The sequence below is a fragment of the Capsella rubella genome, unplaced genomic scaffold, assembly GCF_000375325.1.
Source record: "Capsella rubella cultivar Monte Gargano unplaced genomic scaffold, Caprub1_0 scaffold_3, whole genome shotgun sequence".
Lineage (NCBI taxonomy): Eukaryota > Viridiplantae > Streptophyta > Magnoliopsida > Brassicales > Brassicaceae > Capsella > Capsella rubella.
This window is the reverse complement of record NW_006238921.1, coordinates 8,346,126-8,358,939: the sequence shown is the minus strand read 5'-3', so window position 1 is coordinate 8,358,939 and position 12,814 is coordinate 8,346,126. Positions and strand designations below refer to the sequence as shown.

Here is a 12,814-nt window from a genome sequence, read left to right as displayed (position 1 = left end):
GTTCGCCGTGGCTGTAGCGGTGACGTGTACGGTGCCATTACGGTCGAGGCTGCACAGCCGGGTTAAGTAAAATTAACATATTATTTTAAATCTTTTTTCTCTTTTTTTTTTTTGTCGTCCATATTATTATAAATCTAAAATGTGTAATTTCCTTTTTTTTTGTTTTTTTGGACCATCATATTTACAGTTTTGACATTGTTTCCCGCATACTTTTCTTCTCTCCACCCATCTGCCTTTCAAGGAAGGAACCTGAAAAGCTTTAACATAATAAAAGTAGAAGAAGAAGAAGAAGAAGAAGAAGATCCCAAGATTGAAATTTGAAAACTTTTTCTTATCTTTGACCGATTCTTGCCTCCGCCATCGCCAGATTATAGCTGAATCAAGGTTTGATCACTACTTTTCCCGATTTGTATTTTTATATCCTTTAGATTTGGTAGAACTTGATCGAATCTGGGATCGTTGTATCTAAATCTGATCTGGGCTTCTCTGATTTCGAATTCGAATTCACTTGCTTGTAAAATTCTGACTTGGGTTTGTTTGAAAGATTCAATTTTTATGATCTATATCGATAGGGTTGGTTTCTTGATTCCACAGTTTGTAGAACAAACTTCATCGTAAATTTGTTGATTTAGGGTTTTTTTTTTTGGTATATAGCGGAGAGAGAGACAGATGGGAGCATTCATGTCGAGGTTTTGGTTCATGATGTTTCCTGCAAAAGAGTATAAGATTGTGGTTGTTGGTTTGGATAATGCTGGTAAAACAACGACCCTTTATAAACTTCACCTTGGTGAAGTTGTCACTACTCATCCTACTGTCGGTAGCAATGTTGAAGAGCTTGTCTACAAGAATATCCGCTTTGAGGTACCAATTATCGATTATCGAATCCATGTTTCTTAGGTTATCGATTATCAATGAATAACACGCATTAATCGATTATCGAATCCATGTTTCTTAGGTTCTGTTTGAGGTTAGATCTTGGGATGTAGGAATAGAAGTTTGAATCTCTATGGATTATTTTAAAATCTGCTAAAATCTGCAATCTTTTGTTGTGTTATTGTCTTTAGGTATGTTAAATTCCTGCAGTTTTCTTTAGAATTGGATGTTTTGTCTAATTTTTTGACATGATTGGTCTAGAAGCTCATTGTGTTGGACGTTTTCATATGTACAATACTTGCGATTTATGGTTTCATATAGCAAATTTGTGTAGATGCTGTTAATCTGGTTGTACGTTATATAGGGTGCACTGTTTGTTATTACTTCCTGGCTTAGTTTTTATGCCAGAGGATTGTTTGGTAAGTCCTCTTTTATACAAGTGTCAAAGTCATGGCTACAGATGAAACCATCTCTGTTTTATGGCCTTTTGCATGTGTTCTTGTATGTCAAAACTGAATGATGCATATACACGTTACAAAACTTTTAAATCGGACTTCTTTGACGCATAAAGATTTTGAATTGTTTGCTGTAAAGAATAACTGTTTGACGCTGGCTTATATATATATATTCAACTTTGAGCTTTGCAAAATTGAAGATTTGATGGGATGTTGTCTTTAGGTCTGGGATCTTGGTGGGCAAGATAGACTAAGGACTTCATGGGCAACATACTATCGTGGAACTCATGCTGTGATTGTGGTTATTGATAGCACAGACAGAGCCAGAATCTCTTTCATGAAAGATGAGCTCGCCAGGATACTTGGTCACGAGGATCTTCAAAACTCGGTCATACTTGTTTTTGCAAACAAACAGGATCTGAAAGATGCGATGACTCCTGCTGAGATCACGGATGCACTTAACCTTCACAGTATCAAGAACCATGATTGGCATATTCAAGCAAGTTGTGCGGTTACTGGAGAAGGGCTATATGATGGGCTCGGTTGGATTGCCCAGAAAGTTACGGGTAAAGCCACGAGTTAAGGGAAATCAGAACTGAATCAGAGAGAGTATTTTTCTTTGTTTCTGTTGTCTGGTTCAGCTGTTCTTTAACATTGTATCCTCTGACTTTTATGTAACAAGAGCTTCAGTTATTTTGGTTGCTATCATTGAAACTGTGTCCAGAATTTTATAATCTGAAAGAAAAGAATCTTGTTTTGTGTCGGATTTTGGCACTGTATTCTTTGTAAATCAAGACATGTCGATAACAATAGATTTTATCTGCACAAACGAATCTTTTTTTTGCAAAATTACAGCAATCAAAACAGTCTGTCGAATTTGCATTAGAGAATGTATACATTACCTTTGCTAAAGGTTTCTCATTTCTACGGTCCTGAAGTTTGTTAGTATTAATTTGACTGGTGAAATAGGATTACGTTCCCTAAAGTGAGAATTTTTAATTTCTAAGGTCATTCTAATAGCAAATAATAGGTGCTTATTATATCATTATTCAATGGTGACAAATATTAAACTTTAAAGATAACACCAAACTCAAAATTCAAACGACCAAAACATAAAAGGTAACACCAGACTCAAAATCCAAACGACCTAAGAACAAGACAGACCAGACATAATTAAACACAAGAAAGCCACCATTATATTGTAGTCATAGGATGAATCAAATCTCTCTGTCTCAAAGCTGACCACAGTCTGCGATAACCACGGGCTTCGAAGGGATTCGGTTCCTCGTACTTGCGACCTCGTCTTCAATCCTCCTAATCACGTCGAATCCTTCAATGACTTGGCCGAACACGACGTGCACACCATCGAGCAACGAGAACTCTTCCAAGACAATCTGGAATTGAGATGCGTTGGTGTGTGGATCACCGACGGCCATGGAGAGGACACCAGGACGGTCGTGCCTCTTGATGTAGTTCTCGTTCGGGAATACTCCGCCGTATATCGATTCGCCTTCCTCTCCACGCACGCGAACGATATTTCCACCACACCACATGAAACCTGGGCAAATACGGTCGATGATGGTTCCCTTGTAGTGGAGTGGCTTACCAAATATATTTCCTATGCCTTTCTCGCCGGTACAAAGTGCCCTGAAGTTCTCCGCGGTTAGCGGGGTCGTGTCCGCGTAGAGCTCCATCACGATCCGACCAGCTGGACTGCCGCCGACGGTAAATTCGAAAAAAACCTTAGGGTTGCTACGAGGGTGGGTTACCGCGAGAGAGGGCTTTGTATGCTGAAGAAGGGGGACGACGCCGTATTGATCATACCCTGGATGTTGGTTTGTGGCAGTTGCTCTCGATGCCTCAAATATCGCAGTCCAGGTGCTTAGAGCCACTTCAATGGCGTATAAACGAGCATTTGTGTCCGCGGTCAGTTTCTCATGGCTCTTCTCGAGTGCTTCAAGGCGTGCATCGGTACTGGTTTGCGTCATCTGCGTCGAACAAGTAACAACTCACCAAATTAACAAGGAAGAAGATGCAATGATGATTCTGAGAAATTTAGGGTTGCAAGAGGGACTCGTAACGTTTAAATATTTAGAGAGAAGAGGCAGCTTTAATGTTTTTTTTAATTTTTTTTGAGTAGAATGCATTAATTTGTTTTTGTCTAATGGTGAAACATTAAATTTGTTTTTACATTTATGATTTAGAATTTGCATTTACGTTTAACGTTTCTTAAATCTGTCATCTTTTAATGTTTTTGTTTTACATGTCAGGTTACTTAGGTCAGATACTTGCCTAACACGCGTATTTATGAAACATGAGGTCATGAGGACATGAAAAGGCTAATTATAATTACCGGAACAGAACAGGGTAGTGTGACTGTGAGTGTGTTCAATCATAAAAGGTAAAGCCTGTAAGACTAATGAGTGTGTTCTACGTTACAATTCACAAAGTGAGATTTCTCATTTAGGTCATTCTTCGGAGCTTGTAAGCTTTGAAGGTATTACACAAAACCGTCACCTTTCTCCACAATCACATGAACGTATTCTACACAGACACTACTTTGCGTAAACCCTTAAAGATGTGCCAATCAACATCTACAATATATTTATATTTACTGGAGCAAAAGGGCAAAATATACATACAACATAGACTAAAGACGTCTTCATAGCACAGACAAAGCCAGAATATCTCATTCATGAAAGATGAGCTCTCAAGGTTACTCAGTCATACTTGTGTTTACAAACTAACATGACCTGAAAGATGATGAGGTCACGGATGCACTTAACCTTCACAATATCAACAACCATGATTTGCATATTCAAGCAAGTTGTACTGGAGAAAGGATGGTGTGATGAGCTCTGTTGGATTGCTCATAAAGTATACTTGGTATATCCTCTGACTTTCATGTAACAAGCTTTGACTAGCTATTTTGGTTGCTCTTATTGAAACTATGTCTAGAATTACAAATCGAAATGAATAAGGAATCTTGTTTTTGTTCAGAATTTGGCACTGTATTCTTTCTAAGTTAAGAGACACATCAATATCAATACTTTTTTTATCTGCACAAATGAATCAACTTTTTGTTTTTGTTTTTGTTTTTTGCCAATTACATCAATTTCACTGCCGCGGAACGTAAAAACACAAACTCATGGAAGAAGTAGAGCCAAAAATTTAAGAGAGGGAAATGAAGATCAAAGAATGGTGCAGCCACATCTTTTTGCTTCTCTAGTTTTTTCGAACCATTGATCCCATGTCTCATTCACTGGACCTGTTGTTCTACAAGTAGTCACAAAAGCAAACATATCAGACCAAATCATCTCACATTCTATCGAAACGAAACTATCATAAAACAAAAGTAGAATTACTCGGGAAGAAGAGGATCAGGTTTGCTATCAACACTGTCTAAGAACCTGCATCCATTAAAGAGACGAGTCAAGATTGTGGAATGATTATTCGTGAACCAGATATCAGTTATGCAACAAGTTCTTACTCTTTGCAAGACGATGATACGTTATCCATCCTCTCAAGCTGCTCCAGCTCTTCCTGAATATAGTTGAAGTAAGAAAGTTATACCTTGTAACTATTTTAATCAAGTACTTGATTTAAAAATGTCCAAACAACTACATGGACAAGAGCTTAAACCCTCAGGGCTCAAGATATTACATAACCTGAATGAAAGATTTTCCATTTGATATTTACTAAATATTCTACATTTTAGCTTAACTCATCACCATTCTTTAACCTTCCTAATCCGTAATTACTGACCTTGATGTTGTGCTCTATCAACAAAAGCATATTGATACACTCTCTCACTTGAATAACAGTTAGCATCACAACAACTCTTTATAAAAGGATACAATTCTACACTACATTTCTAAAACAGAGATTTCTCAATTCCAAGGTCCTTCTTCCGCTATCTTTTGAACTGCATATGACACTATGGCCGAGGTCACACACAAACCCTATAAGCTTTAAAGGTATTATACACACAAAGTCTCACATTGTACCACAACACATGAACAAATGGTACACTATTTTGCTCAAACAAGCCTTTGTAATCTGAGTTCCAAATTTGTTAAGCTTCTAAAGTGTGATACAAAAGTAACTAAAATCAAAGACACTACTAACTCAAGGAAAGCAAACACACCCGAAAGTGTTATACAAAAAGGAGCTACATTCAAAGACACTACTAAGCTCAGGGAAAGCAAACCCACAATACCAACTTTTACAAAATCAAACTAATCAAAAGTTGATTTCTTTAACCACATATTCAATCACAACGACAATAAACCTAAACCAGATCAGTTCCCTTAATCTGAGATCCAATCTTGTTAAGCATACACAAAAATGAACTACATCAAGACACAAGTACAACTAACTCAATAAAAGCAACCCCACAATACCACCTGTTACAAAAATCAAAATAACAAAACTTACTTTATCCACTCATTGAATCCCTCCCAACAACAACAACAAAAACCCCTAAATCAGATTGATTCCCTTAATAGGTTCTTCAATTCCCAAAACTAAAAAAAAGTTCCAAACTTTCAAATTCTCTACCGTACTCCAACTAAGATTTATACTATTCCCTCCAAAAACTAGCCAAGCACAAAACCAAAAGCTTGATCCAATCCAAATTACGCTTTATGATACAATCATCCAATCAAAACAAAACGAAATAAGAACAGGGCTTGAAAAGGAGAGTTTATAAATATATATATACCTCTAAGAACCGAGCTTCTTGGTCAAGCCTTTTGAGTTCAGCTTGAATCCTGTGTTTGCCTCTTGTATCAACGACCCGCCCGGTAAGCTGACCCGATGAATTGGAGCTACCCGCTTCCATCAAAAGTTTCTCGATTTCAAGTTTCCAACCCCAAAATAAAAAAAAAATTGAAAATCAAAACTTTAACAACGACAGAGAAGAAGAAGAAACACAATTTTAACTCAAGACCAAGAGATCGCCATTTTTGGATAATAGGAAACTCATAAACCTTCACAAAACCCCATTTTTAACTGGTTGGACACAAATTACAAGGACTTCAGAATCAAACAGATCTCGAGAATTCAACAAAAACAGAGAGAAAGATTTAGAATTCTTGTAATTTTCTGAGAAAGCAAATAGAAAATTCTAAGTATTAGTTGGGAAGACTTCGAAGGAAAAAAAAAAGGAGCTTTTGCGATGATCGAAAGGGTCGAAAAAAAAAAAAAAAAAAGTTGCGATTTTTGAAAAAGAAGAAAAGTCGGAGGAAAGAAAGAAAATTTTATTTAATCTGATTTGTTTAATTTAATTTTTCGTCTATTTCCTAAAAGTTTGATTTCGTCATCTGCACGCGCCGATTCGATGCTCTGCGTTTTACCTCTTAAATCTATTGGGTCATGCTTGATGGGCTTGTATTAAATGCCCGGCCCTGATACCTTCATCATTTGCTAATTGAATAATACATTTTATAAGTAAACATGCTAATCAAAGTGTAAACATTATTAATAAACTCAATTACAGTACAACACTATAAACCTTCTGATATTTTAATATTAGTCAGTCATTACTTCTTAGTTCTCCTGAATCATCATTGTAAACAAAATATTTTGTTTTTAAAATTATCCCTCTATACATAATCCTTAGAGCTATTATTTTATTTTATTTTCCAAAATATTAATAGTTATTTTAAATTTTTAAAAAATTGAATAAAAGCTAGTATTAAAAAAAATATCTCCGAATATGATAATTTTTTCATGTAAAAATATTCCAAACTAGTGGTATCAATGAAATGCGAAATTAACTCAGAACCAATATCTCTTCACTATAGTTTTGTGAAAGAATTGTTCAGGTTTTGCTTACTTCTTATCAAGATTTTTTTTGTGAATCATATATATCAACAAGTACTTTTTTTTTCCACAATGTCTAATTAATTGATTAAGAACTTATGATGATTTTGGACAGGGCCAATTCAGCTTAGTCAACAAGTTATAGACATTTAGATGTTGGCGTCACTATGTAACATTGCAAAGTCTATACAACATTTTGTCTTCGACAAATTTGATTAAACAGAAAACTTATAGTGAAAAATTACATGACCATCAAAACAGTTATTTTCGTAATATGGTTCAAAATAGATAGTATAGCAAAAACAAAAAAAATCTCCCATTTTCAGACCTCAAAGTTCAATCCTAAGTGTCAGATATCTAACTATCATTTCGCATCACATTCTCGATTTCTCGTACATGTGAATGTCAAAAACACATTGGTAAGACCTTATATATTGTACGGTCATTCCCTCTTTAAGACGACAATTCAACATCTACGTATATCTTTTTTGCTGAACAAAAAAACGTCAAATATAACTTTTTATCAGAAAACAAAAAAGATCAAATAAAAAAGACAAAACAGAGCTAAAAAGCAAAAAAAAAAAAAAAAAAAAAAAAAAAAAAAAAAAAAAATACGTTAGTACTTTAATTTTGACTTTACAAAATCAAAACGCATCCAAACACTATACGTAAGCGTGTGGTACTAATGGTACCATATAGTATGGCACTTTATATTACACTAAATTCCATTTTAAAACCGTGTAAATTATTTAGAGCACGATTGATTGCTAGGTTACATTATTTTCTAGTATATTACTCGTTTATGACTAGGACTTTGCTCGTTTAAATGATTTGTATTTTTTGTATCGAATGCATCATTTCCTACATTTTAATCGAATATCATCATTTTTTCAAGTCAAGTCAACATGTTGCAATAAAGGAAAAGTTCAATGATGTTGAAATTTAGGTCTTGGGAATCATCAACCAGATCCCCCTCTATAGTTGGAATTTTAGTCATATTATATGAAATAGAAACCATCAAAAATTCATATTCAGATTTTGTATTTAGTCTACCATAATTTAGATTTTAGTTACCTCTTTTGCATGGGGTTAAAAAAAGCAAGTTTTCACGTATAACGTTTGCTTATTTCATATGTAGACAATATTAGCATGTCTTAACTTCGTGTGTTTTATTTTGGTTGAGATATGTTCTGACGTTTTTTTAACCACTCTCTAACTCTTACGCATTAGATTCTGTGGTTCATATTGATTAAAAAGAACTTGTGATAATTTTTGGACAAGAACACTCAATTCAATTCAGCTTAGTCAACAAGTTTAAGGACGTAAGAAGACGTCGGTGTCACTATGCGAAGTCTATTATACAAAATGGTGTTTGGTTGGTTGTAGCTGAGTCAGCTTTTTAAATTAATTAGAAAAATAGTCATTATGTACATAAATTTCTATAGAGTATTCAGTATTTATATTTTATCAAAAAAAATATTCCTTATATATATAAATACAACAGTTTTTGAAATCAAAATACACATTTGTTAACACTAAATGTCTAAACGAAATAAATAACCAGATTGATAGTAAATTCTTTTAATTTATGCTACATAAACATAGCCATATACGTCGTCGTACGATGCATGGTGGATCTTCGGCGGTGAAAGGGTCGGCAATTATCTGATTTGCAGATTTGGCTTTGGAAAAAATTTGAAAAAGATAACATTAGGAACATATTTGTAAATGAATAAAAGAGAGATCGACACGTTTTCGAGTAACTCAAGTGCTTTGCTTTGGTCTACCAATTTCAATGCTCTTTGTCTCCTCGTCATCTACTCTTACAGCTGTCGAAACCCACACCCCAATTTATTTTATAAAATTACACACTACTTTCATATTTATTCAATTTGCCATTTATTGGTGCTACAAATTACATAACTCACAATCCATCTAATTATTACCTTAACAAACCAAATTCAACAACTTTGTATAAATAAAAGCTGGATTTATAAATGCACATATACTATATTAAATCATAACACTATATATATATAAGTAACCCAAAAATAACATTTATAGTCATGTGAGTAGAATTATAAAATTCCACATAAATAACTTGCAAAATAAATCATAATGAAACGAAGTAGAAAAAAGTGAATGAGTCCAAAAGCAAGAAAGTCTAAAGCAAAGACTTCTACAAATAAGGCTAAATAGAATGAGAGTTGAAAGCACTTCGAAACTATTCGAGCTCTTCTCTCTTCTCTCTTCTTCTCTTTGTTCTGTCTCTCTCTCTCAAGAAGACTATACTAAGCAAGTTTTAATTGGATGGAAGAAACACAACAACAACAAAAACAAGAACTGACGAAAGAACAGATAATGGAGTTTAAAGAAGCTTTTTGTCTCTTCGACAAAGATGGAGATGGTTGCATCACTGCTGATGAACTTGCTACTGTGATCCGCTCGTTGGATCAGAACCCAACCGAACAAGAACTTCAAGATATGATCACTGAGATCGACTCAGATGGCAACGGCACCATCGAATTCTCTGAGTTTCTCAACCTCATGGCCAACCAAATCCAGGTTTAATTATATATATCTTTATAAGAGTTATAATGATTTTAATCAGTTAATCATATTGATTTTTTTAAAAAATCTTTATTGATCTTTTTTGTTGTTAATGTTGTTGTTGTTGTTGTAGGAAACTGATGCAGACGAAGAGCTCAAAGAAGCATTCAAAGTGTTTGACAAAGACCAAAATGGTTACATCTCTGCCAGTGAGGTATATAATTATCACCCTCTCTTCTCTTAATTATATTTGTCTAATTAGTTTCTTTTATCTGCAATGTTCTAATTTCCTTAGGTGTATAGAAAAATTTAAAGCATATCTTTGTTCTTTCTTATGTTTTTTTTGGTTTTTTTTTTGGTGTAACTATCATATCTATGCATCTCTATAGATTTGTATTGAAAATTAGCTAGATATGCTTCAATAGTTCAATTGAGTATAATGGAATAAATATCATTTTGATGCGTTTTATACAACACTCCAATTATATCGTACGTGCGTAACTATGTTTTTCTAATACACTCACTCGAAAAATTTAGATTCTGTATGTTCATATAATTATATATTAGTAATTGTTCATTTAATTAGAAAAAAGGAGGAAACGAATAGATAGCAAATCAAGTTTGGAATCTTTTGAATTATTGAAAATATTAGACCACAAAGGCTAGACGAAGTTTCGAGTTTTACAAGAGATCCTTAGGTGATTATGTTTTTGTTAATTATAATTAAAAAGTTGTGTGCATTGCGTCGTATAATGCTAAATTGTTTGAGCTAGCTGTCACTATGACTTTTTTGGAGATAACGAGGTCAAAAGAAATATTTAAAAATTGTTATAACATTTAGTAAAATGTGTTTATGATTCTATTGGGTTATTGGGCAGAGCACATGTCTCACCTAGTGTAAAAATAATACTATGTTCTTATATATTCTTTTCACATTCAAAATTTTTTAGTCCAATGTTGTTGTTATGCACTTTTGCTTTTGGAGTGTAAGACCATAACACACATATAATATCATTCATCTATTACCTTTATTTGTACAATATAATGAGAGTTGATCTAATTCCTTAATCTTTTGTTTATAAATTTCAGAGATTAGTTTATGGTATAACTTATAAACTAAAGTTTGTTTGTGCATTGACCATGATATATGCTTTAAGACAAACATCATTAGCTAATTCTAAAAACTGTTTTATAATTATATAATCTCTGTAATTTTGGTATATGATTACAGTTGAGGCATGTGATGATCAATCTTGGGGAGAAGCTAACAGATGAAGAGGTTAATCAAATGATAAAAGAGGCAGATTTGGACGGTGATGGCCAAGTCAATTATGATGAATTTGTCAGGATGATGATGACCAATGGTTAAAAAAACCTAAATAATTCAATTTTAACATTGTATTATCTTTTTCATAAAATTGTTAATCCTTTTTTCCTCTTCAGAATATCGTATTTCACTTTTCCAGTTAATTAAACTTGTTTTATGCTTTCGTATTCATTTTACACAAGTAGATTCATTTTTTTTTTGGCCGGTGATTCTGAAGAAGTATTTGGTGTATACTATGTGTTACCTTCAAATTTGTTTTATCGTTTGTTTTATTTTATTTTTAAAAACATTATGTACAATTTTCAGTTTTATTTTTATCCTCCTCAATGTATATTTGACAATTGTTATTTCAAGTCCATGTAATTGACTATGTTAGTACTTAGTAAAAAAAGAAGTAGATGTTTTTTCTTTTCTTTTGAAAAAACAACAAAAATAAAGCTTAAATAAAAGTTAAAAATAAATAAGGCAAAATGGTCGGTCAATATGCTTATATACAAATTGCAACCAACAGCTATAATTGTGGACTTGGGATCATTGGGCTTAACTGTACCAAGCCCAAATCTAATTCTTTTGTTCAAAAATTACTTAACTATTTCATTTAACTTGTAAATTCGAATGATTCTTTACTTAATTGCCAAATTAATTTTCTGTTAACCTGTGTTTAATTGCCTTACTACTACAATTGGTTTTTAATATGAAAATTAGTAGTTAAAGGACTTGATCGAGGCGCGGTGGGCCCTGAACCACCTCTTCCCCCATGAGGACAGCCGCTTGGAACTGTAGAGGATTAGGTAATGACCTCGCAGTTCGACGTCTAAAGGAGATTAAGAAGACTTTTTCTCCAGACATCATTTGCCTCATGGAAACTAAACAGCAGGATGCGGTGGTCCAAGATGTGTGTGCTGAATTGGGTTATGATAATGTCTTCACAGTCCCCCCTGTTGGTTTGAGTGGTGGTGTAGCTTTATTGTGGAAAAGTAGTATTTCTGTTTCTGTTCTTTATCATTCCCCAAACCTTGTAGATACGCATGTTCAAGTTAATGGATTTGGTTTCTATTTGTCTTGTGTCTATGGTAACCCAAATCCATCCTTTAGACACTTGGTTTGGGAAAGATTAGAACGTACTGCAACCAACAGAATTGGTCCCTGGTTGGCTATTGGTGACTTTAATGAAATTAAGAGTAATAATGAGAAGAAGGGTGGCCCTTTACGTCCAGAGAGTTCTTTTGCTGATTTTCGTCGTATGATACAAATTTGTGATTTCCAGGATCTGAAAGCAAGTGGTGATCCGTTCAGTTGGGTTGGTAAGCGTCACAGTCACGATGTTGCTTGTTGTCTGGATAGATCAATGGCTAATAATGAATGGTTAGCGCAATATCCAGCATCTCATATGGAATTTCTGGAATTCATTGAATCAGACCATAGGCCTGTGATTACTACCATCTCGAATGATTTTGTTCATCATAAAGGTCAGTTTTGTTTTGATAGCAGATTGGTTCATCGTGATGGGTTTGATGATGCAGTTAGGAGAGGTTGGAACTACTCAAGTGTAAATCAGTGGTCTGGTATAAGTTCTCGGTTGATTAAATGCAGAAAAGAAATAACTGATTGGAAACGCCGTCACAGATACAATGCTAAAGAAGATATTGCTTTGCTTAAAAACCAGATTGATAGAGCTCATACTAATGGTTCTTCTACCTTGGAAATTAAAGATTTGCGGAGTAAACTTAGCAGGGCTTATGAAGATGAAGAAGAATTTTGGCGTCTTAAAAGTCGAAATACT

At 34.0% G+C, this 12,814-nt stretch overlaps 4 protein-coding genes across 4 annotated transcripts; 2 read left to right on the top strand and 2 right to left on the bottom strand.

The window, feature by feature from the left end:
* The first annotated feature begins 202 nt into the window (after positions 1-202).
* On the top strand, positions 203-2,118 carry LOC17893429 (ADP-ribosylation factor-like protein 5). Its single transcript, XM_006298591.2, has 3 exons — positions 203-384; positions 655-861; positions 1,552-2,118. The coding sequence occupies exons 2-3, from the start codon at positions 670-672 to the stop codon at positions 1,909-1,911; spliced, it is 552 nt and encodes a 183-aa protein (XP_006298653.1). The 5' UTR covers positions 203-384; positions 655-669; the 3' UTR covers positions 1,912-2,118.
* A 224-nt stretch (positions 2,119-2,342) lies between these two features.
* On the bottom strand, positions 2,343-3,391 carry LOC17892998 (peptidyl-prolyl cis-trans isomerase). The gene has a single exon (XM_023786337.1). It carries the CDS (start codon positions 3,314-3,316, stop codon positions 2,561-2,563), a length of 756 nt encoding a protein of 251 aa, XP_023642105.1. The 5' UTR covers positions 3,317-3,391; the 3' UTR covers positions 2,343-2,560.
* Positions 3,392-4,295: 904 nt separating this feature from the next.
* Positions 4,296-6,534, bottom strand: LOC17891882 (guanine nucleotide-binding protein subunit gamma 2). Its single transcript, XM_006298804.2, has 4 exons — positions 6,052-6,534; positions 4,819-4,871; positions 4,694-4,738; positions 4,296-4,604 (listed from the first exon to the last, which is right to left on the bottom strand). The coding sequence occupies exons 1-4, from the start codon at positions 6,169-6,171 to the stop codon at positions 4,520-4,522; spliced, it is 303 nt and encodes a 100-aa protein (XP_006298866.1). The 5' UTR covers positions 6,172-6,534; the 3' UTR covers positions 4,296-4,519.
* Positions 6,535-9,350: 2,816 nt separating this feature from the next.
* LOC17891299 (calmodulin-like protein 11) lies at positions 9,351-11,198 on the top strand. Its single transcript, XM_006298660.2, has 3 exons — positions 9,351-9,719; positions 9,838-9,918; positions 10,936-11,198. Exons 1-3 carry the CDS (start codon positions 9,465-9,467, stop codon positions 11,071-11,073), a joined length of 474 nt encoding a protein of 157 aa, XP_006298722.1. The 5' UTR covers positions 9,351-9,464; the 3' UTR covers positions 11,074-11,198.
* The last annotated feature ends 1,616 nt before the right edge of the window (positions 11,199-12,814 follow it).